This window comes from Sylvia atricapilla, chromosome 4 (assembly GCF_009819655.1).
Source record: "Sylvia atricapilla isolate bSylAtr1 chromosome 4, bSylAtr1.pri, whole genome shotgun sequence".
Lineage (NCBI taxonomy): Eukaryota > Metazoa > Chordata > Aves > Passeriformes > Sylviidae > Sylvia > Sylvia atricapilla.
In genome coordinates, this window is record NC_089143.1 from 349,711 (window position 1) to 373,622 (window position 23,912).

General features: G+C 53.7%; 1 protein-coding gene across 1 annotated transcript in view; it reads right to left on the reverse strand.

The window, feature by feature from the left end:
- Positions 1-2,321, reverse strand: part of LOC136359862 (glycerophosphocholine cholinephosphodiesterase ENPP6-like) — a 28,165-nt gene extending 25,844 nt beyond the window's left edge. The window contains exon 1 of the mRNA XM_066316767.1: positions 2,072-2,321. Coding sequence (XP_066172864.1) covers positions 2,072-2,321 — 250 coding nt within the window. The remainder of the gene's footprint in view (positions 1-2,071) is intronic.
- Positions 2,322-23,912: the final 21,591 nt, after the last annotated feature.

Sequence of the window (23,912 nt, forward strand, 5' to 3'; positions counted from 1 at the left end):
GAGATGTGATGGACCCTTCCCCATGGCCACAGGGCAGCACCAGGGGGACAGCAGCTCCCCATTTCCCAAGGGGGACAGCAGCTCCCCATTTCCTGAGCTGCTCACTATGGCATGTGTCACCCTGCCACGCTGTTTTTTTCCCAAAGCCTGTCCCAGCCTGGCAAATGTAATGGATGCAGACCAAACACAGCTTAACACTACACCTGCCACATGCTCTGCACTCCTAACCCCAGCACCCCCAAAACCTCCTTGCAGTGGAAATGGCACCATGGCCCCAAATGGTAGGAGCAGTGCAGCCAGGGGATTTACCCTGCTGTCCTGCCAAGACACAGTCCTGGGCTCCACTGACACCCCAAGGCCTCCAAGGCAGCCTTGGATCTTCCTCTGGGCAACGTTCACCACCTAATCTTTGTCCTCAATTGCTTCCTGACCTACTTATTACTACTGTGACTCATGTGTTAGGAAGGCCATTTCCCATTTGCAATTAAATTGTATTTGCATTGGTATCCTTATCACAAAGTCTGGGAGAATTGCAAGAAGAGTTGAGTTTGGTCCCAGACTGTCTCGGTGCCTCAGGCTGAGACACAGAACTCTACTAAAAACGTGAGAAGTCCAGTAGTGGTGTTTCATCACCTAAAACAAAACTCCTTCTGAGTGAGTTCAAAGTAGGAGGTTTTCAAAACTCCTCCAAAGGTTGAGGATTACAGGCTTCACTTCATGTATAGACATTTAATAGGAGTGATGACTAAATGTGGTTAGCAGCAAAGCGTCGCTCATTTCTTTTCTTCTAACAGCCCCAACCAAAGATTTTTTGCACCTATGAAGTGTCAGGTCAGTTTGCCTACGTACACCTAAAGAACAGAGCCCGGAGTGGAACACCTCTATTTGTACTCATGACATTTATTCTGCATTCATACTTCTGTGCCAAATCATGAAAAAGAATAAAAACCAACCCTGTGATGGTTTGATATTCTCCTCTGATGAGAGATGAGCAAGAGAAAAATGTTTCTCTTGAGAGAGAAGGAAGAAGGGGTTAAGCAGTTTCAAAACAAGCTGGACACAACTGAGGTCAGATTTTTGTTTTACAATGGCATCTATTTGCTTTCCCAGCAAGCAGTATACGAATCACTGGGCACTGCATTGTTCCAAAAATAGCAGAAGAGCCACAAATCTTAGAAGAAGATAGATTTTCTTACTCTTCCTCACTCAGTGGAAACTCGTGTTTATTAAATAACTCCAGAGAAAAATCCAAGTAGAAACTCCAGGAAAAAAAATCTGTTTTGTTGGGGTTTTTTACTTAACTTTTGCTTCCTTGGTGTCTGTCTCTGAAGGCACTGGCCCAGCTCTACTCCCTGCACCTTCCTGGTGTTGTGTTCCTCCACGTAAGATTAAAAGCAAATCAGCATCATGAAAACTGTAACTGTCCTCTTAATTTTCTAAAAGCCTCCCCTGGGCATTCTGAAAAACTGCAGGGGTGTAAAAGCAAAAATCCGAACTGTTTTTCTATTTGGCTATTTTGAATTATTACAGATATGAGGACTTAGAGCCAAGTTACGAAAACAGAAAAACAATTTAAAAAGAAATGCAATGCTGGACTTGCCAAAACAGACCTGCTGACTGAAAGTAAGTTCTGAGTGCAGCCACACTTAGTTCACATGCATTTTTATCAAAGCCCCTGAGCAGTGTCAGTATTCATTTCCCAGGCATTCCCAGTCGCTCCTATGCTCTGTATACATGCAGCAGCCCGCAGTGGTGCTGGCAGCAGACAGCCCCAGCCGGCAGTGATGCTGAGCTGGCAGCAGGCAGGGACCAGCTACACCTTGGAAGAGCAAAAGGGAACTCCAAAAATCAGCTCCTGGCTGCGTTTCCAAGTTTGGAACGCGTTTCAGAGGAACAATTCTGGGCTGTAACGCCACAGTGCTTTTAAATGAAAAGCCTCCCAGCTAAAAGCACGACTCGTGTTATTTTTGTAGCTTCTTTGGAAGAAAAAGTCACGGGGAGCTGCCTTCCACCTCGGCACGGGAGCCGGCAGCTTTGAGGAGCATCGCGGCACAGAAACACAAGTACTCACCCGTCATCAGCGTGTAGTAATTGGGGTAAGAGAGGCTGGGGAAGTCCGGGGTCATGTAATCCACCTTCACCCCCATCTCCACGATGGCTCGGAAGCCCGGCAGAGCCTGCAGCTCGCTGTCATCGATGTAGTCGAAGCGAAAGCCATCGAGCAGGAAGAGCAGGAGCTTGCGGTGGCCGGCGGAGGGGAGCGGCAGCAGGGCGCCGAGGACAGCGGCCAGGAGAGCGGCCAGCAGCCCGCGGCTCCCCATGGAGCCGAGAGGGACGGTGTGGGGCAGCGAGGGGTGTGCGGTGTGCGGCACCGAGGGACGGTGTGAGGCACCGAGGGACGGCGATGTGCGGCACCGAGGGACGATGGTGTGAGGCACCGAGGGACGGCGATGTGCGGCACCGAGGGACGGCGATGTGCGGCACCGAGGGACGGCGATGTGCGGCACCGAGGGACGGCGATGTGCGGCACAGAAGGACGGTGGTGTGCGGCGGCGAGGGACGATGGTGTGAGGCACCGAGGGACGATGGTGTGCAGGAGCGAGGGACGGCGATGTGCGGCACCGAGGGACGGTGGTGCGCGGCCTCCCGGCGCCGGAGCTGGCTCTGCTGTCCCCCGGCTCCCAGCCCCGCGTTAAAGCGGCAGCGCTGCCCCGGCCGCGGGCGGGGGCGGGCACAGGTTACCCGCGGGCAGATGATTAACGTCGAGCCGAGCCGAGAGCCTGGGGCTTCCCAGCTGCGGGAAGGAACGCTTCAGGCCGTGGGACAACACAGGGTCGGAGTGACTGGAGCCCCTCGGGACGCCCCGCAGACACTGCCGAGGGGCTGGGGCACGCTGCCCACGGCTCGGGGCACGGCCAGCTCCCAGTACAGCCCAGCGCTCCCAGTACAGCCCACTCGGGGCACGGCCCGCTCCCAGTACAGCCCAGTGCTCCCAGTACAGCCCAGCGCTCCCAGTACAGCCCACTCGGGGCACAGCCTGCTCCCAGTACAGCCCAGTGCTCCCAGTACAGCCCAGCGCTCCCAGTACAGCCCGCTCCCAGTACAGCCCGCTCGGGGCACAGCCCAGCGCTCCGGACACATCTCCTGGCACAGCTCGGGGCACAGCCTGCTTAGGGCACAGCCCAGCTCTCCCAGTGCCCAGTGCTCCCAGTGCCCAGTGCTCCCAGTGCCCAGTGCTCCCACAGCCCAGTGCTCCCAGTGCCCAGTGCTCCCACAGCCCAGTGCTCCCACAGCCCAGTGCTCCCAGTGCCCAGTGCTCCCAGTGCCCAGTGCTCCCACAGCCCAGTGCTCCCAGTGCCCAGTGCTCCCAGTGCCCAGTGCTCCCAGTGCTCCCAGTGCCCAGCTCTCCCACAGCCCAGTGCTCCCAGTGCCCAGTGCTCCCACAGCCCAGTGCTCCCAGTGCCCAGTGCTCCCAGTGCCCAGTGCTCCCAGTGCCCAGTGCTCCCACAGCCCAGTGCTCCCAGTGCCCAGTGCTCCCACAGCCCAGTGCTCCCAGTGCCCAGTGCTCCCACAGCCCAGTGCTCCCAGAGCCCAGTGCTCCCACAGCCCAGTGCTCCCAGAGCCCAGTGCTCCCACAGCCCAGTGCTCCCAGTGCCCAGTGCTCCCACAGCCCAGTGCTCCCACAGCCCAGTGCTCCCAGTGCCCAGTGCTCCCACAGCCCAGTGCTCCCACAGCCCAGTGCTCCCAGTGCCCAGTGCTCCCAGTGCTCCCACAGCCCAGTGCTCCCAGTGCCCAGTGCTCCCACAGCCCAGTGCTCCCACAGCCCAGTGCTCCCACAGCCCAGTGCTCCCAGTGCCCAGTGCTCCCACAGCCCAGTGCTCCCAGTGCCCAGTGCTCCCACAGCCCAGTGCTCCCAGTGCCCAGCGCTCCCACAGCCCAGTGCTCCCAGTGCCCAGTGCTCCCACAGCCCAGTGCTCCCAGTGCCCAGTGCTCCCAGTGCCCAGTGCTCCCAGTGCCCAGTGCTCCCACAGCCCAGTGCTCCCACAGCCCAGTGCTCCCAGTGCTCCCACAGCCCAGTGCTCCCAGTGCCCAGTGCTCCCACAGCCCAGTGCTCCCACAGCCCAGTGCTCCCAGTGCCCAGTGCTCCCAGTGCCCAGTGCTCCCAGTGCCCAGTGCTCCCACAGCCCAGTGCTCCCAGTGCCCAGCGCTCCCAGTGCCCAGTGCTCCCAGTGCCCAGTGCTCCCAGTGCCCAGTGCTCCCAGTGCCCAGTGCTCCCACAGCCCAGTGCTCCCAGTGCCCAGCGCTCCCAGTGCCCAGTGCTCCCACAGCCCAGTGCTCCCAGTGCCCAGTGCTCCCAGTGCCCAGTGCTCCCAGTGCCCAGTGCTCCCACAGCCCAGTGCTCCCAGTGCCCAGTGCTCCCAGTGCCCAGTGCTCCCACAGCCCAGTGCTCCCAGTGCCTAGTGCTCCCACAGCCCAGTACTCCCACAGCCCAGTGCTCCCAGTGCCCAGTGCTCCCAGAGCCCAGTGCTCCCACAGCCCAGTGCTCCCAGAGCCCAGTGCTCCCACAGCCCAGTGCTCCCAGTGCCCAGTGCTCCCACAGCCCAGTGCTCCCACAGCCCAGTGCTCCCAGTGCCCAGTGCTCCCACAGCCCAGTGCTCCCACAGCCCAGTGCTCCCAGTGCCCAGTGCTCCCAGTGCTCCCACAGCCCAGTGCTCCCACAGCCCAGTGCTCCCAGTGCCCAGTGCTCCCAGTGCCCAGTGCTCCCAGTGCCTAGTGCTCCCACAGCCCAGTACTCCCACAGCCCAGTGCTCCCAGTGCCCAGTGCTCCCACAGCCCAGTGCTCCCAGTGCCCAGTGCTCCTAGCACAGCCCAGTGCTCCCAGTGCCCAGTGCTCCCAGTGCCCAGTGCTCCCAGTGCCCAGTGCTCCCACAGCCCAGTGCTCCCAGTGCCCAGTGCTCCCAGTGCCCAGTGCTCCCACAGCCCAGTGCTCCCACAGCCCAGTGCTCCCAGTGCCCAGTGCTCCCACAGCCCAGTGCTCCCAGTGCCCAGTGCTCCCAGTGCCCAGTGCTCCCACAGCCCAGTGCTCCCACAGCCCAGTGCTCCCAGTGCCCAGTGCTCCCAGTGCCCAGTGCTCCCAGTGCCCAGTGCTCCCACAGCCCAGTGCTCCCAGTGCCCATCCCAGTGCTCCCAGTGCCCAGCTCTCCCACAGCCCAGTGCTCCCACAGCCCAGTGCTCCCAGTGCCCAGTGCTCCCACAGCCCAGTGCTCCCAGTGCCCAGTGCTCCCACAGCCCAGTGCTCCCACAGCCCAGTGCTCCCAGTGCCCAGTGCTCCCAGTGCCCAGTGCTCCCACAGCCCAGTGCTCCCAGTGCCTAGTGCTCCCACAGCCCAGTACTCCCACAGCCCAGTGCTCCCAGTGCCCAGTGCTCCCAGTGCCCAGTGCTCCCAGTGCCCAGTGCTCCTAGCACAGCCCAGTGCTCCCAGTGCCCAGTGCTCCCAGTGCCCAGTGCTCCCACAGCCCAGTGCTCCCAGTGCCCAGTGCTCCCAGTGCCCAGTGCTCCCACAGCCCAGTGCTCCCACAGCCCAGTGCTCCCAGTGCCCAGTGCTCCCACAGCCCAGTGCTCCCAGTGCCCAGTGCTCCCAGTGCCCAGTGCTCCCACAGCCCAGTGCTCCCACAGCCCAGTGCTCCCAGTGCCCAGTGCTCCCACAGCCCAGTGCTCCCAGTGCCCAGTGCTCCCAGTGCCCAGCTCTCCCACAGCCCAGTGCTCCCAGTGCCCAGCTCTCCCACAGCCCAACGCCGGTCCCACAGAAGGGCTGCAGCCTCCCAAACACAGCCTCATGTCTCCAGCAGCACCAACCCGGGCTTTACTCCCATCCCTGGTAGAACCCAGAGTGAGATGGAGACGAAGCCTGTCCCCAGCGCAGGGCTGCTGTGTGTGGGAGCAGCTCCAGTACTCCGATGGCACAGCGGTACCACAGAGCCCCGGCTGGGCAGGATCACCTCTCTGTACAGGCATGTGAGCCCCTGCAAAGGTCCCTGTCCCCTCTGCCTCCTCTGGGCTGCCCTGGCACTAACCCACATCCTGATGCAGCAGCAGAGAGCTTCAGCTAGATAATAATTGATACATTTATTTTCTGGAGTTGATATTATTGAGATATTCAGTGCCGGATGGTGCCTAATTTCATATTAAAAACGAAAAAATGTTCCTATTTTAGTCATGAATCGCCACCAGATTCTTCTTCACAGAAGCCTAGCTATACCTCTAACGCAATGCTAGCACCTGTGGTACATCACAAACTGCACATTGCTTGCTTTACCTGAATTCCTTCAGAGCATCCACACCATTGTGTAACTGTGGGAAATGCCCTCTGCAGATGTTTCAGCCTGGGGAAGGTTGCAATTCCTGGCCACCACCCCAGGGTGGGCACCTGAACTTCTCTTTGCTCCTTACAAAGCTCCCTATTGCACACCCAGTTGTCTCTTAGCAAACACTGGCTGGTGCAGGCTCAGCAAGATGCCTTTCAGCCCTTTCTCCCCTAAACACTTATTTACCCCCTTACAAGCCCGCCTCGTGTCCTGGCGTGCCTTTTGCACCATGTTGTACTGGGTCCATGAGCCAGAGCTGGTCACTGCTCCCAGCACAAGGCTGAAGAGGTGCTCTCCATGCCCTCCTCCCACAGGCCTCCAGCTCAGGAAAGGACATGCCCTGCCAGGGAAGGGATGCTGGGGCTTTCTCTAGGAGGTAGTCATTCCAGGAAGGGGGAAGAGGATGGGAGCCTACAGCCATGCAGAGGTGCTCAGGCCCTTCAGTTGCCTGTGCTTGTGTTCACCTTTTCAGTGAAATTCCTCATGCTTCCTCCCTATCAGTGGACTAAATGCACCCTTCATGGACATCTCCCTCTTTGTGATGTACCCAGCCAAGTGTTGGTTTTTTTTTTTTTTTGTTTGTTTGTTTTTTTGTTTGTTTTTTGTTTTGTTTGTTTGTTTGTTTGTTTGTTTTTTGTGTGTGTGTGTGTGTGTGCCCCTTTTTCCATTCCCATTCCCATGCTGGAGTCACTTGGAGTACCCTCCTATCAGTTAAACCTGAGCCAAGGACTTGGAGCCTTTCTAAGCTCCAGCTCAGGGAATTTTAAAGCAAAATAGAGAATAACCCTTCAGGGCTTTATCCCTCTTCACATAACATCGACTTTTGAATCCTTGCATTGCTACCTATCACCATCTTGACGACTTCAATTCTGTGTTTTGACTTTTCTTATCTTGCTTGGCTGTAGTTAATTTATTTTCTCACACTGTAGCAGCGGTTTTCTCAGCAAAAACCAACCTGGGGGCCCCAGAGGTGTGCTGCACTTTGTGTCAGAGATGTCTGAGCCCTGGGGCCATCCATAAAACTCATCCATTCCCCTCTCTGCCCACGAGAGGGGAATCTGGACTGTGGTCCCCTGGGATGATAAGAGGTCCCCTGAGCAGGCATTGCCTGGCAGAGCCAGGTTCTGGCACGCTCCAGCCTGAGCTCTGAAGGAAAACACACAACTGGTGCCACGAGGAGAGCCCAAGGCTGCGTGCCCCGGGCAGTTTTCTGTGCCCTGAGAGCGTCCCAGGCTGTGCAAGGCTGCCCTGCCCACAGGCACCAGGCTGCAGCTGCACACAGGCTGCTGGGCGACGTGACAGCGGGGCACTGGGGACAGCTGGCACCTGAGGGCTGGCACGTGCTGCCTGTCACCCTGGGCAGAGCCACCGCTCTTCTCAGCCACCTCCACACCCTCAGCTGAGATCTGCCCCTCCATCCACCTCCTGAAGGGCACAGCCTGCTCCTGCTGCCCCTGGCTGGACTTCCAGGATGGGAGTAGCCCTGCAGAACTCGTGTTTGGGGACAGCACGTCTCCTGGTGCTCACTGTGGATTTTCACTGCAGCAAAAGCTGTATGCTGTGGGCTTGGAGACACCTGTAGTGTCACTGTGGGGATTTATTATGTCCACACTTATGTTGAATGGACTCAGAAACAAGACCAGAAATGGGGAGGGAAATATTATTATGCACCTCTTGGCAGAGCCGTGAGGTCATTCACACTGATGTCTTGGCTTGTCCTCTGATGTGTGGCCTCTGGGTTTAGCAGCAGGGCTCATCAGGAACAGCAGCTTCTGCCCGTGAAGGAATAGGATAAGGGAGAGACAGGGAAGTGTCTGAGATGGACTCTCACTTCACAAGGGTGACCAGGTGTCTGAAGTGCTTAGACCAAGAAGCCAGGCTTCCATCACGAGATGGTACAAAATAAACCTCTTCTTAACATTTTAAGGCATTAAGAAACAATGCCTTCCTTTCAAAAGGGTTGCAATCTTCTATTTAACAGCCCTTAAGAGACAGCTCTGTCTGAGCTGACAGAGCGCCATGAGCAACAATTTGTTCAAGGTACCAGAGCTCAAAGTCTGCCTTAAGAACTGGAGATTTACAGGTGTCCACTCCACAAATAAGAGTAAGGCCTGAGAGGGGTTAAGGGACTAGCAAGGCATGTAACCATGATGCTCTATAATACCAACTTGTGTTTTGACAGACAATCCCCCTGAAGAGTGGGACTGCAGCCAAAGAGTCTCGCTTGGCAGAGACAGATCCTAGCAATGCATTTCATTCATGCCAAGCAATGTTGATTTGCTTTGGTTCACATTCATTTGTAAGCACCCTGTCTGCACAAAGCCCCAGATGGCTGTGGAGACTCCAGCACAACAATATTTTGATACAAATGCTCTTACAAAAGCTATCAGAGCCTGAGCTGGTGTCCAGGGACAACAGCCCTCACTAGTTAGCTGTTAGACAGGGTTTAGGAAGAAGCATCATAAAGGAAAGAAAATCCCTTAACTCAAACTGAACATGAGGAGATCTCCCATTGATCCAAAATTGTTTGAGAAAAGATCCTCAAGCCCTTAGGTTGTTCAAGAAATCCTCTTGGCAAAATCTGCCTCCAGTGTCCTTGAACCTATCCTTCTCTTTTTTTCCCCCCAGTCCTACAGAAATAACAAAGATGACAATAGAAATGAAAGAAAATCCCAATCCTACAGAAATAACAAAGATGACAATAGAAATGAAAGAAAACTCTCTGGGCTCACACTAATGGTTCAATGTGCCTTCTCAGCTCTACCAGCCTTCCTGGCAGCACAAATGTATCTGTGTTCTTGGGGCCAGGAGCACATGCAGGAACAACAGCTGCTAAAAGTAAAACACCCTTTCCCTTTTCCCCAGTGAATTAGAAAATCTAAGAGGAAAACTTGTCCTTCTTTCTCTTCTGAAAGAAAAATAAGAAATGATAGCATGGCTCATTGTCAGCCTGTAATTCCTTTTCAGTCTGTTTTCCTTCACACACAGTAATAGTTGAACACTTGGGCCAACACAGCCTGACTTACTAGTTTGGTTGTTTCTTTTCTGTCATTAGAGAAGAAGGCAGGGCACATCTAGACACAAAAGCCTTGAGCTGCTGCGTTTCTTTGAAGAGGGTTTGTTCCTGTTTGAAGGTTTAATTCTGCTGGTCTAGGGTTGTTCTTCCTCTCCTCCCTGCCAAACCCAAGATAAAAGTCACAGGTGTACTAGCCCCGTGCTGACCTCCACAGCAAACCTGGCCATATGTGTATCAGCCTTCAGAGTGACAGAGGGTCTTACCTTGGTGGGAGTCACTGGCTGCAGGAGTTTGGTATCAGCTTCTTTGCTCCTGCCATGTGCATTCTCACAAGTGCTTCTGCACGGAGGAGTGCACCAGGCATCTGCTGCTCCTTCAGATCTTCCTGGGTGATGCTTTATGTCAAGGCAGTTACCTCTGTGATCTTGTGATGTGCAGTAGCTCAGTCACAAGGAATCCAAGGCGTAAGAAATGGGTTGCTCTTGCTGTCAGTCATGCACAAATGTATGTGATAAAGTCACACACTTGTTAGATACAGTGCATTTCAAAGCCAGAAACTCCAGCTTTCCTGGAGAAAAGCAGTGATCTTTCACTGTTTCTTGAGGCAAAGTTTTCCTCTGACCTGCCTATCTGGTGTGAGACTTGCCTTGCTGGAGACATTCACATGCTGAATACTGAGTACATCACAGCGGGACAGTGACCACCCTGACTGACAGCCAGGGGCTGGGTAATGTTCTCTCAAGTGCCTCAATTCAGGCACTTGTCACGTTTAGAGAGCACCTCTCCGAACCTCTTACTCTGTCCTTCACTACCACAGTCACAAGCCATATCGGTAACTTTTCCAGTTGAAGAATGTCTCTTGGGGAAGAAGAAATTAAATTTAATTTAAATTTAATAGTGGGGACCCCTCAATGGCTGCCAGTTTTCTTGCAAGGAGCTGCGTGGGCTTGGTGCATCATTGTCAGCAGTGCTCTGTGAATGTTCGCTGACAATGGTCTCCTCGGGGAACAGGCTGTGCTTTCACTAAATGTAGCTAGAATGAACAAAGAGAGTGGCTCTTCACACCACAGCACTATTCAGGGCTGCAAGGGACATCCTGACCCTTAAAAGCGCAGGTGGGACAAATCCACAGGAGGAGAGGGCACCCAGGGCTGGCAAACACCAACAGCACCGACTCCAGCCATCCCAGAGCTTCGTGTCTTTACAGAGGGTCAGCAGGAATAGCCAATCCGTGGGAGAGCAGTTCAAGTGTTTTTTGTTAGTACCTCTCTTAACTCAGGGTTGTGTGATCACTACCCAGACCCCCAGGAGCACCTTCTCTTAATGGTTTGTCTTGGGCAGTAACTGCAACCAAAACACAGGTATCTGAATTTACAGAGATATCTGAATACACAAAATTTACACAGAATATCTGGAGGAGAGGAGAGGAGAGGAGAGGAGAGGAGAGGAGAGGAGAGGAGAGGAGAGGAGAGGAGAGGAGAGGAGAGGAGAGGAGAGGAGAGGAGAGGAGAGGAGAGGAGAGGAGAGGAGAGGAGAGGAGAGGAGAGGAGAGGAGAGGAGAGGAGAGGAGAGGAGAGGAGAGGAGAGGAGAGGAGAGGAGAGGAGAGGAGAGGAGAGGAGAGGAGAGGAGAGGAGAGGAGAGGAGAGGAGAGGAGAGGAGAGGAGAGGAGAGGAGAGGAGAGGAGAGGAGAGGAGAGGAGAGGAGAGGAGAGGAGAGGAGAGGAGAGGAGAGGAGAGGAGAGGAGAGGAGAGGAGAGGAGAGGAGAGGAGAGGAGAGGAGAGGAGAGGGAGAGGAGAGGAGAGGGAGAGGAGAGGGAGAGGAGAGGGAGAGGAGAGGGAGAGGAGAGGCTGCACATCTGCCCGCCCGAGGTGGGAAGGAGAGGATACAAAAATCCCTTCAAATGCACTCCTGAAGGAGGCCCCTAAGGAAACGCATGTTCCATAGAGCCGGTGTGGGTTGGAATAACAATTTTAACTTGAACCCTGCAGAGCCATGGAGGGTTATGAATTACTTCCCAGCGGTTGTGAAGGCAATTAAGGAAAATAAACAGCTCACCAGTGGGCTTAAACTCACTAGCCAGGGAACCTCTGTCCCTGAAAGATATGTAGGAGCTGAGGTGAGGAAACACGGGGAGCCTGCAGCAGCTGATGGCTCATGTGAGAGCAGACCACCTCCTCCTCAGCCCGGGATGTGGCAGGCTGAGCACAGCACTGCCCAGCTCAAGGGGAGGGGTCACTGCCCTGGACTGACACCAGCCTTCACCCCTGCCAAAGAACTGGAGTTTCACCTGGATGTCAGCCCACCTCCACCAGCACTGTTTCCCCAACGTCCATAACTCAGGTCTCTGCAATGTTACTGCCTAATTAGCCCAGGACTGTGCTTGTCTGAACATCGGGGGCCTGGAACACAGGAGATTTTATCTCTTTGATTAAATACACCTTGTGCAACGTATTTCCCTGTCTAAACCAGAGGAGTTAAGTTGGCTAACTTAGCAAAACCAGAAAGTCAGTCCTAAGCACCTGGATGTTGTATATTCTACTGCGTCTCTGCTGTGTGGTCATTTCTGGTGTGGGAAGGGACTGGGGGGAAGGATTTTATTGCTGGGCTAGAAACAGGGGTCAGCATGAGCGAGTGGCAAGCTAAGCAGGCAGGTCAAGATTACCTAGTTTAATAGGATAAAAACCCCTGTAATCACCCAAACAGAGCAGGTGTTACTCATCCTGCTGTGCTGTGACACTGTGTTCCTCAGGACCTGAACTCCACACCTCCATCCATGTGCCACTGGCTCCTCCAAGACAACAACAGGGCATTCTGCACATCCACCAGAGCCTTGCACAGCAGCTCCTGCTTCAGCATCAGCCCTGAAGATGAAAGTATGAGATAAAAGTCTAACAATCTTCCACAATCTTACAGCCATCTAGTGCTAGTCAAACGTAGACCTATTTCAGCCAAGTGTTTAGGCTTCAGATTTTCCCATTAAATGAAGGGTAATTTGAGAGGTTTAAATACCTGGAAAATCAGTGTTCTGTGCCTACTTTTCAATAATAAAAAATATTTTATGTTTGATCTTTCTGCTAGATTTCTACATACAGAAGAAAGAGACTTAAAATATTAGCTTGAACTTAGTATGCCTACAAAGTAAACTATCCAGGTCTAGCATAAAATGTTGTTATAAAACTAAAAAATATTTGGCATTTGGCATCCTTTATAGCCTGGAGGTTACAGGGAGTTCAGCTTTAACTTTTGACATTAGTGCTTAAGAACTGAGGGAGCTGGGCTTGCATCATGCTCTAACAAAGAAGCAGGCCTTTATTCTGGCAGTAATTATTTCAGCTAACCTGAGAGTATTTATAATTAGGTGCCAAGGGCTGCCTTGTGACAGGCTGCCTGCAGCAAACACGCTCTGTGCTGCAGAGAGCTTGCTGCCTACAGTCACTCTTACTTTTTTTGGTGTGCCACTGCAAATTGTCCATCTTGGGTTCATGTTTTTGATCCCGTCAGTCCTGGCTTTTCATTACTGTATCATTCATTACTAAGGCTGTGCTAGAGGTTGAAATCCTCACCTGGAGGACACAGATTGAATTCTCAGTTCTACCCATTGTTCAGAAACTACAAGTGTCTGGTTCTCCTCTTGCTGGCTGCTGAGTCACCTCTGGGGAATTTGCTCCCCGAGACAAGAGACAGATGTTTTACAACCCAACCACTGCTCTGGGTGAAGAAACACTTACATGGTAGCTGTTTCCCAGCTTTGGGTGTTTCTGCATCAACAAGCTGCAGCTCCTCAAACAACGCCTTGTCTGCATCAGATTTTCTCACAGGTGAGGTCCCATCCCTGTCTAAGCACCCTGGATGATGTCCTTCCCTGGATGATGATGTCCTTCCCTGGATGATGTCCTTCCCTACAGGAACACAAGGTCATATCCTGACATCAGGAGCAGCATTACCTTCTCTCACTAGTTGTGTGCTCAGGCTGGGAAATCCTGGCACATTCCTTATGGCTGGAGCCAGTCTCAGCGATGGCAGGGATCTTTTATCTGAGGACAGGGGTTAGAACAGCCCTCAGTCCTGGGGTATCTGAGCTGGTTTTTCCATCTGAGTACACAGAGGTCTCTGTCTGAGACAAAATCCCTTCATTTCTGTCCTCATTTTCTCTTACTGCAAGTCAAAGCAGACCTCAGCAGGATGTCAATGGGATCTGGATGTTGCAGAGAGGATGTTGAGTCTGCTCTGAATTCACTGTGCCACATCTGCATCCTGTTTCTGCTACCTTGACTTTGTGGCTTTGTGTTAGTGCTCTTCTCCACAGTACTGAGATTTATAATCACACCTTCCAACTCCAGTAGTGAAGACAGTCTGTCATCTGACATTCTTCTGCTCTCTGTCAAGGCCCTTGCCCTAGACTTGAAGTGAAATCACACCTTTCTTTTCCCTGAATATGCCCCCAGTGTGGGGGCTTCTGTTTAGTGCGTAGTAAAAGTGTTTTTCTCTTTGCACAGACATCCTGAAGTCAGTATGTTTTCAATCAATCTCACCTTCTCTAGAAGGCAACATGAAATGAAGCCAGAATGAATTCAGGAGGAGCTGAAAACCTGAAGAGCCCCCACTTCCCTTTTCTCCTTTTGTGAATGACTCTGGACCCCAGGGGCCCTTTCCTGCCTGTGGAGAGCCCTCCCTGCCTCCAGCCGAGGGGGTCCTGCTGCTTCACACACCCTCTGGTGGCACAGCTTTTTCCCGGCCAGGATAAGCCCATGAGGACACTGGCAAACAGCAAAGGGGAGCATGTGTGAAGCAGTCTGTGCATGCACTGTCTCCCCTTTGGGCTGAGTGACTGCACACTGGCACCCTTCAGTGCCCCCTTCAGCTGGAATGACCCAGAGAAGTTAAAGCTGTAGGTAGTTTTATGGCTTTCTCGGAGAAGAAGCTGAACAAAACTCTGATTACCTGAAATGAGGAGAAATAAACAGTAGGAAGACTTACTTCTTCTTGGGCAGTCACCATCCCAGGGGATCCCAGAAGTCACAGTGCTTTGCATCCTTCCTGAGAAGTGTTCCTCCTCTGGCAGCCCTCCAGCATCAGCTGCCTGATCTCTCCCCTGCTCAGGGGCAAGAAATGTTGTCATGACAAATCACTTTGGGCTCTTGTTTGCCCATTCTGTCCCTGTGGCTGTCCCTGTGGCTGGCACAGGGCAGGGAGGAGTGGGGTGGGCTGGAAGGCACCACACTGACCACCAGCAGAGAAGCAGGTGAAAATGTGCCCTTTCCTCTGCCTAGGATGACCAGCAGAAACTTTTCTTTGTCACCCTTCCTCTTTTATCACCAAAATAAACAGCACACAAAACCAGCACGTGCGTCTTGACAGAATGACCTGCTCTCACTGCCACCTTGAGCAGGCAGCACAGAGAGGCACAGCAGAGTGGTTCATGTTCCCAGATTGATCTCCACCCTGTGTCCAGGGGACCCTGAGCTGCACCTGGGGATGCTGGAGGCCACAACTGCTCCCTCTGACAGACTGTGGCAGGAGTAGCAGCCCCCCCTGCCCCATCCAGTGCTTTTTGAGTGAAAACCTGTTGGAAAAATGGTTTCTTGTTTGCCACAGGGCAGGGCTGCCCAGGGCTGTGCTGCTGGGTCCTGGACTGCAGCCTGTTAGATTGTGCCTGGCCACCTCCCAGGGGTGGGAAAGGGGGGCTCAGGGCACAGAGGCAGCTGGTGCCTGGAGTGGGGAGCAGGAGCAGCTCCTCCAGCACCAGCCTGACGCCAACAGAGCCCTTTGCTCACTCTGTTTTAACAGACCTGCCTCATATTTTCTGTGTTTTCCTGCTGGTGTGATGCTGATGTGTCAATACACACATGGCAGCACAAACCCCCTGAGGTTTCCCGCAGTGCTGCCAGCTGCTGGAGCTGTTCACCCTGCAGTAACCCCCAGGGCCAATGGCCCTCTGCCTCCATTCCCCACGAGGACTTCTGTCCCTTGGCACGGCCAACACATGCAAAACCTCCTTCGGGTGGATTTCTGAAAGAGAAAATAGGTGGCAAAGTGCTTTGCTCTTTCAAGGAAGTTTGGAAACTCTGGAGAGCAACCATGTGAGCACTGAGTGTGGTTGTCCAACTTCCAGCACAGAGCCGTAAATCATCCCCTGAATCGCTGTCACAGGCACACCAGAGCACAACAAAGGAGCTGCTTTTCTTTCATCAGGACTGCTCGTTCAGGATACAGCACCACTGCTAATGCATTTAGCAGGTGCGAGAAACATTTGAAATTGATATCTTTTTTCCCAAGAAATAAGGTCAAGAGCTTGTTTGCTCTGCCCATTTGGAGCTTGGCTTATTTTGTTGTACTCCCCACAGCTGCAGTTGCCTCCACAAGCTGGAGATGGTTGCACTAGCTCGGAGGCAGCAGTCTCAGGAAAACCAGGAATATTTCCAGTGCCACGGGCAGGGATTTAGAACAGGCTTTGAGGGAGCATCCCAGGCTGTGTCCACCCTGGCTGGACAGCTGAGGGCCCCACAGCTGGGTGTGGGCCCAACCCCAGGAGATGGTCCTTTGCTGTGGAGGCACAGCTGTGCCAAGGTGCTCCCTGTGCCCAGTGCTGGAGTTATCCCCTCCCTTCCCTGGGGAAAGGGTCAGGGTCCCTGCAGCTGGCACCAGCTCGGGTCCCTCTGCTGTGGTTTCCTCTCAGCTGAATGCCAGCAGCTCTGGCTGCCCCCTGCGGTCCCTGCACTCTTCCCCAGGCATTTCTTGTGCCCAGCATCCCTCAGTGCTCTGCTGGGCTGGGAATTCCAGCAGATTTCCAATTCCTGTTCTCCTTTGGGAGCTGGCATTGCACAGGGGTCAGGCACATCCCCTGGGAGTGCTGTGGGGTGCCACTCCCTGCTCATTCAGCCCCCAGCAGCACAGCACTGCTGCCGTGGTGGAATATGCACAGGGATCACCCACAAGCAATAGATTGGACCAATACCTTCTAAATGTGCATTACAAACACGTTACTCTAAAATGCATGACACGAGTATGTGTGTCGCAGCAGGGCTCTCATCAGGGATAGAAATGAGACCAAACACAGACTCCTGTTTGTCAGTGTGAAAAGGTCCTGGATTATTGTTTCTCACACAGGCCATCCTGACTCTTACTGACTACAGCAGACTCCCACTGTGGGATTCCCCTGTCAGTTCTGACTGCAGGCTCAGACTGACCTCACAGCAGACCCCTCACACAGGCAATTCTCTCTCTCGTTTGGTCCTACCTTTCTGGATCCTCCCGTCTGGATGGTTCTCCTCTGACCAACCCTCCCTTGTCTCCCACTCCTCCTCGGTGGCTGTAGCTGTGAGCTATTGAAGGGTGAGGCTGCTTTTGGTAATTAGCACAGCTGACTGATCGGGGGCCAGGCTGCCCATTCTCTACACTTCTGAGAGCAGGACACTGGATCAATAGTGACTAAAGACACATTACATGAGCCATTAAATGTTTTCATGCCGATGACACTTGAAGCACATCTGAGGCCAAGGAAACTGAAAGGTAAATGCTGCTCATTCCCCAGAGTGAGACATTTTCCTTAGAACACCGCCTATGGGTGGCACAGCATTGCTGCCAGCAGCCAAAAGGTGGGACTCCAAAGTGCCCTGGAAACAAGTCAGCACTTCCAGCAGCCAAAACACTGCACTGAGCAATTTATCTGTGGGATACTGCTCAGAGCAGCTTGGGAAAGCTCTTCTGAAGAGGAGAAAAGAAGCATCAGTCTCTGACCCAAGTTTCATTCTGGATAGCCCATAGGCAGAAACTCACGATTACTCATCCAAAGGAGTTGTTTTAATGTGGCCCTTGTGCAGCTGCTAGTATTCCTTTCCTTCAAACAAGAGCTTTACCTGGGTTTGTGAAATGTGAAACCACTAACGCTTCACAGCACTCACTCTAAAGAATACATTGCAAAAGAGAAGTGGGTTTTGTCATCTTCTTTTGAGCCAACACATCAGATTTAATAATTGGGGTGTGGTCTCAAAGCAGCCCCTTCTGCTGTGTTTGCCAGGGCAGAGGCAGTGTTTGCCCAAGAGGGCACCTCCAGCAGCAGCTGCCTCAGGAGTAAGGCTTCTGAAAGAAAACTCTAATTCTTCAGGTGCTATGATGGCCTTGGTGTCACAGAAGGGGTAATGGAACCCCAAACCCTTGGCACTACCCTTGATGTGTGTTGCTTGTGCAGTGCCAGGCCACTTTCTCCCTAGAGGATCCATCCAAAGCCCTTAGCCCCACAGCTGAGCCAGCAGGAAACCTAAGGGATGCTTTAGGACCTGCAGGGGCTGATGACAGCCTTGTTCCTCTCCAGAGGCTTTTTTCAGGGGCTGTTTCCACATGCCAAGATCAACTCTCTGCCAGAGGGAGGCAGATTGTGATGGCAGCAGTGTGGCCGTGAAAATAAACAGAGGGTCTGTATCAAACATAAACACTGCCCATATATTTGAATGGTTCATGAAGTAAAATATAACTAAAATAAAATATAACTAAAGTAAAATACAACTAAAATATAACCAAAACAATATGAGGGACTATTTTGTCCTTAGACAGGCCAGAGTTTAATGTAAAGTATCTCTGTGTACATTCTGAAGTTCAAGTGTGTGTTCCACAAGATTCCCTGCACCCTCTCAAGTTTGAACTCCCTGGTTGTCTGCAATGGGACGTCTGATGGGAAGTCTGACAAGAAGGACCACACATTTAAAGGTTAAAGAGCAATGGGAAACTCCTTGGGGAAAATTCAACGGCAGGACGCCTGCTCTGCCAGGATAATAAAATCTGCTCCTTGACTCCAGCTTTTAGCAAAGCCAGCTCCTGCAAAACACCACGGATTTTGGCCCAAAGGACCTAGGGCCCCCTTGGACAAGGATCCCTCCCAGATTGGTGGGGAAAGTAGAGCACAGACACATTTTCCCCCTCCTTCACATATTCCTGAGTCTGAAGTCTGTTTCTGCAGCTTCAGATAAAATGCCTGTTACAAATATTATTTTTCAGTGCCGTGTGGAAAGGTCAGAGCAGATCTAAGTAAAAATACAAGAACGCAGGTGAGAGGTGACACAGGGTGGTAACTGTCCAGCCAGAGAACAACTGGAGGGCCACAGACCCAAAACTAACCCCTGGAACAGGTACACAGACTGGAACAGGTACACAGGGTACAAAAGGCCGGGGATTCCTCGGTTTGTGTCCCTCCCTGTCCCCAGCCGGGCTGAGCTATTCCTGGTGCTGTACCACCCCACTATCTAATGCTTCCCTGCTGCTGAAGCCAGAGCCTGACCTAGGAAACCTGGGGTAGAGAAGGTCCCTTAGCAATAGTTATTTCTGCTGCTGAGTCTTCTGTGATCATTCTCTTCGGTGTTTAACGGAGCAAAGACACTCGAGGGCCCACGGGTCAGGTCTCTGACCAGACTGAAAATACTAATCCAAAGACAAGTCCTTTCCATTCTTCCTTTCAGATCGCCTTCCTCCTTGTGTGGACTCGCTGGGAGAGGCGCCGTCCTGCCGACACTAGGTGTCAGCCCAAACCCACGGTCCGTGCTCGGAGCCTGAGCCCTTCCTGGGAGTCCATGGATCCGAACCCTTCCTGTGAGTCCATGGATCCGAACCCTTCCTGTGAGTCCATGGATCCGAACCCTTCCTGGGAGTCCATAGATCCGAACCCTTCCTGTGAGTCCATGGATCCGAACCCTTCCTGTGAGTCCATCGATCCGAACCCTTCCTGGGAGTCCATGGATCCGAACCCTTCCTGGGAGTCCATGGATCCGAACCCTTCCTGTAGGTCCATCGATCCGAATCCTTCCTGGGAGTCCATGTATCCGAACCCTTCCTGTGAGTCCATCGATCCGAATCCTTCCTGGGAGTCCATGGATCCGAACCCTTCCTGTGAGTCCATAGATCCGAACCCTTCCTGTGAGTCCATAGATCCGAACCCTTCCTGTGAATCCATGGATCCGAACCCTTCCTGTGAGTCCATCGATCCGAATCCTTCCTGGGAGTCCATGGGTCCCAACCCTTCCTGTGAGTCCATGGATCCGAACCCTCCCTGTGAGTCCATAGATACCGAACCCTTCCTGGGAGTCCATGGATCCGAACCCTTCCTGTGAGTCCATAGATACCGAACCCTTCCTGGGAGTCCATGGATCCGAACCCTTCCTGTGAGTCCATGGATCCGAACCCTTCCTGGGAGTCCATGGATCCGAACCCTTCCTGTGAGTCCATAGATACCGAACCCTTCCTGTGAGTCCATAGATACCGAACTCTTCCTGTGAGTCCATGGATCCGAACCTTTCCTGGGAGTCCATGGATCCGAACCCTTCCTGTGAGTCCATCGATCCGAACCCTTCCTGTGAGTCCATGGATCCGAACCCTTCCTGGGAGTCCATGGATCCGAACCCTTCCTGTGAGTCCATGGATCCGAACCCTTCCTGCGGGTCCATAGATACCGAACCCTTCCTGTGAGTCCATCGATCCGAACCCTTTCTGCGAGTCCATGGATCCGAACCCTTCCTGTGAGTCCATGGATCCGAACCCTTCCTGTGAGTCCATGGATCCGAACCCTTCCTGTGAGTCCATGGATCCGAACCCTTCCTGGGAGTCCATAGATCCGAACCCTTCCTGTGAGTCCATGGATCCGAACCCTTCCTGTGAGTCCATCGATCCGAACCCTTCCTGGGAGTCCATGGATCCGAACCCTTCCTGGGAGTCCATGGATCCGAACCCTTCCTGTGAGTCCATGGATCCGAACCCTTCCTGTAGGTCCATCGATCCGAATCCTTCCTGGGAGTCCATGTATCCGAACCCTTCCTGTGAGTCCATCGATCCGAATCCTTCCTGGGAGTCCATGGATCCGAACCCTTCCTGTGAGTCCATAGATCCGAACCCTTCCTGTGAGTCCATAGATCCGAACCCTTCCTGTGAATCCATGGATCCGAACCCTTCCTGTGAGTCCATCGATCCGAATCCTTCCTGGGAGTCCATGGGTCCGAACCCTTCCTGGGAGTCCATGGATCCGAACCCTCCCTGTGAGTCCATAGATACCGAACCCTTCCTGGGAGTCCATGGATCCGAACCCTTCCTGTGAGTCCATCGATCCGAATCCTTCCTGGGAGTCCATGGGTCCGAACCCTTCCTGGGAGTCCATGGATCCGAACCCTTCCTGTGAGTCCATGGATCCGAACCCTTCCTGGGAGTCCATGGATCCGAACCCTTCCTGTGAGTCCATAGATACCGAACCCTTCCTGTGAGTCCATAGATACCGAACTCTTCCTGTGAGTCCATGGATCCGAACCTTTCCTGGGAGTCCATGGATCCGAACCCTTCCTGTGAGTCCATCGATCCGAACCCTTCCTGTGAGTCCATCGATCCGAACCCTTCCTGCGAGTCCATGGATCCGAACCCTTCCTGCGGGTCCATAGATACCGAACCCTTCCTGTGAGTCCATGGATCCGAACCCTTCCTGCGGGTCCATAGATACCGAACCCTTCCTGTGAGTCCATGGATCCGAACCCTTCCTGGGAGTCCATGGATCCGAACCCTTCCTGGGAGTCCATGGATCCGAACCCTTCCTGCGGGTCCATAGATACCGAACCCTTCCTGTGAGTCCATGGATCCGAACCCTTCCTGTGAGTCCATGGATCCGAACCCTTCCTGGGAGTCCATAGATCCGAACCCTTCCTGCGGGTCCATGGATCCGAACCCTTCCTGTGAGTCCATGGATCCGAACCCTTCCTGTGAGTCCATGGATCCGAACCCTTCCTGGGAGTCCATGGATCCGAACCCTTCCTGTGAGTCCATAGATACCGAACCCTTCCTGGGAGTCCATGGATCCGAACCCTTCCTGTGAGTCCATAGATACCGAACTCTTCCTGTGAGTCCATGGATCCGAACCCTTCCTGGGAGTCCATAGATCCGAACCCTTCCTGTGAGTCCATGGATCCGAACCCTTCCTGTGAGTCCATAGATACCGAACCCTTCCTGTGAGTCCATGGATCCGAACCTTTCCTGTGAGTCCATAGATACCGAACCCTTCCTGCGGGTCCATAGATACCGAACCCTTCCTGGGAGTCCATAGATACCGAACCCTTCCTGTGAGTCCATGGATCCGAACCCTTCCTGTGAGTCCATAGATCCGAACCCTTCCTGTGAGTCCATGGATCCGAACCCTTCCTGGGAGTCCATGGATCCGAACCCTTCCTGTGAGTCCATGGATCCGAACCCTTCCTGGGAGTCCATGGATCCGAACCCTTCCTGTGAGTCCATGGATCCGAACCCTTCCTGGGAGTCCATAGATCCGAACCCTTCCTGTGAGTCCATGGATCCGAACCCTTCCTGTGAGTCCATGGATCCGAACCCTTCCTGGGAGTCCATAGATCCGAACCCTTCCTGTGAGTCCATGGATCCGAACCCTTCCTGGGAGTCCATGGATCCGAACCCTTCCTGTGAGTCCATAGATACCGAACCCTTCCTGTGAGTCCATAGATACCGAACTCTTCCTGTGAGTCCATGGATCCGAACCCTTCCTGGGAGTCCATAGATCCGAACCCTTCCTGGGAGTCCATGGATCCGAACCCTTCCTGGGAGTCCATGGATCCGAACCCTTCCTGGGAGTCCATAGATACCGAACCCTTCCTGTGAGTCCATAGATCCGAACCCTTCCTGTGAGTCCATCGATCCGAACCCTTCCTGTGAGTCCATAGATCCGAACCCTTCCTGTGAGTCCATAAATCCGAACCCTTCCTGTGAGTCCATCGATCCGAACCCTTCCTGTGAGTCCATGGATCCGAACCCTTCCTGTGAGTCCATGGATCCGAACCCTTCCTGTGAGTCCATCGATCCGAACCCTTCCTGCGGGTCCATTCCCGGATCCTGAACCCTTCCTGCGGGCCCTGTGCTCCGAGGCTGTCCTGGAGCATCCTGCCGGGAGGAGTGACATCTCCTGTCCCGGAGCATCCTGCCGGGAGGAGTGACATCTCCTGTCCTGGAGCATCCTGCCGGGAGGAGTGACATCTCCTGTCCCGGAGCATCCTACAGGGAGGAGTGACATCTCCTGTCCTGGAGCATCCTGCCGGGAGGAGTGACATCTCCTGTCCTGGAGCATCCTACAGGGAGGAGTGACATCTCCTGTCCCAGAGCATCCTGCCGGGAGGAGTGACATCTCCTGTCCAGGAGCATCCTGCCGGGAGGAGTGACATCTCCTGTCCCAGAGCATCCTGCCGGGAGGAGTGACATCTCCTGTCCCGGAGCATCCTGCCGGGAGGAATGACAGCGGCGAGGTGGCGTTTCCATTGAGAGGGAAAACCGCTGGGGCTGCTGCCTTGGAGCGGCTCCGAGCTGTGGGTTTTCTGAGCTCAGGCTGAGATGGGACACTTCAGGTTCACAGTGAGTGAAGGCAGCAAACAGCTCTCACTTGTTGCGAGGAGTTTAAAGCTCCATTAGCGGCTTTACCTGACAGAATTGTCCCGAAGTGTTTAGGTCACAGACACCAGTTACCAAGGCCAGTGTTGATTGAAAACCCTGAGAGAAAAACAGAAACTGCCCAGTGCAAACATAGCATTTCCTCGTATTTCCACTGTGTCTGGGGACAGGGGCAATTTCCCCTTCCCTTGTTTAGAGAACAGCCTTCCTTCCCCATTTCTCTCTCCTGCTCTCAAACTCGTTTTCTGGCAGGCCAGCCTGGCAAGGGCGGCAGAGGTGAGATGCCCTTTCGGAATGCAGGGGTTAAACACTGGCAGTTAACACCTGCTCCTTCACCTCTGTTCCTGCTTTTCCACCCTCTGGGTTTTATAAAAAATATGTGTGAGTTCCCCTGCCCAGTGCCTGTCTTTCCTTGTGTGCTGTTATGCAATGGGAGGCATTCAGAAGGCACCCAGGGCAGGGCCAGCTGAGCTGCAGCTCCACAGGGTGCAGTGATTTCCTGTGTGTGTGCTGGGGACAGCCCTGCAGTGCTTTTCTGTGTGTGTGTGCTGGGGACAGCCCTGCAGTGCTTTTCTGTGTGTGTGTGCTGGGGATACCCCTGCAGTGCTTTTCTGTGTGTGTGTGCTGGGGATACCCCTGCAGTGCTTTTCTGTGTGTGTGTGCTGGGAATACCCCTGCAGTGCTTTTCTGTGTGTGTGCTGGGGATACCCCTGCAGTGCTTTTCTGTGTGTGTGTGCTGGGGACAGCCCTGCAGTGCTTTTCTGTGTGTGTGTGCTGGGGATACCCCTGCAGTGCTTTTCTGTGTGTGTGTGCTGGGGACAGCCCTGCAGTGCTTTTCTGTGTATGTGCTGGGGACAGCCCTGCAGTGCTTTTCTGTGTGTGCTGGGGACAGCCCTGCAGTGCTTTTCTGTGTGTGTGTGCTGGGGACACCCCTGCAGTGCTTTTCTGTGTGTGTGTGCTGGGGACAGCCCTGCAGTGCTTTTCTGTGTGTGTGTGCTGGGGATACCCCTGCAGTGCTTTTCTGTGTGTGTGTGCTGGGGACAGCCCTGCAGTGCTTTTCTGTGTGTGTGTGCTGGGAATACCCCTGCAGTGCTTTTCTGTGTGTGCTGGGGACAGCCCTGCA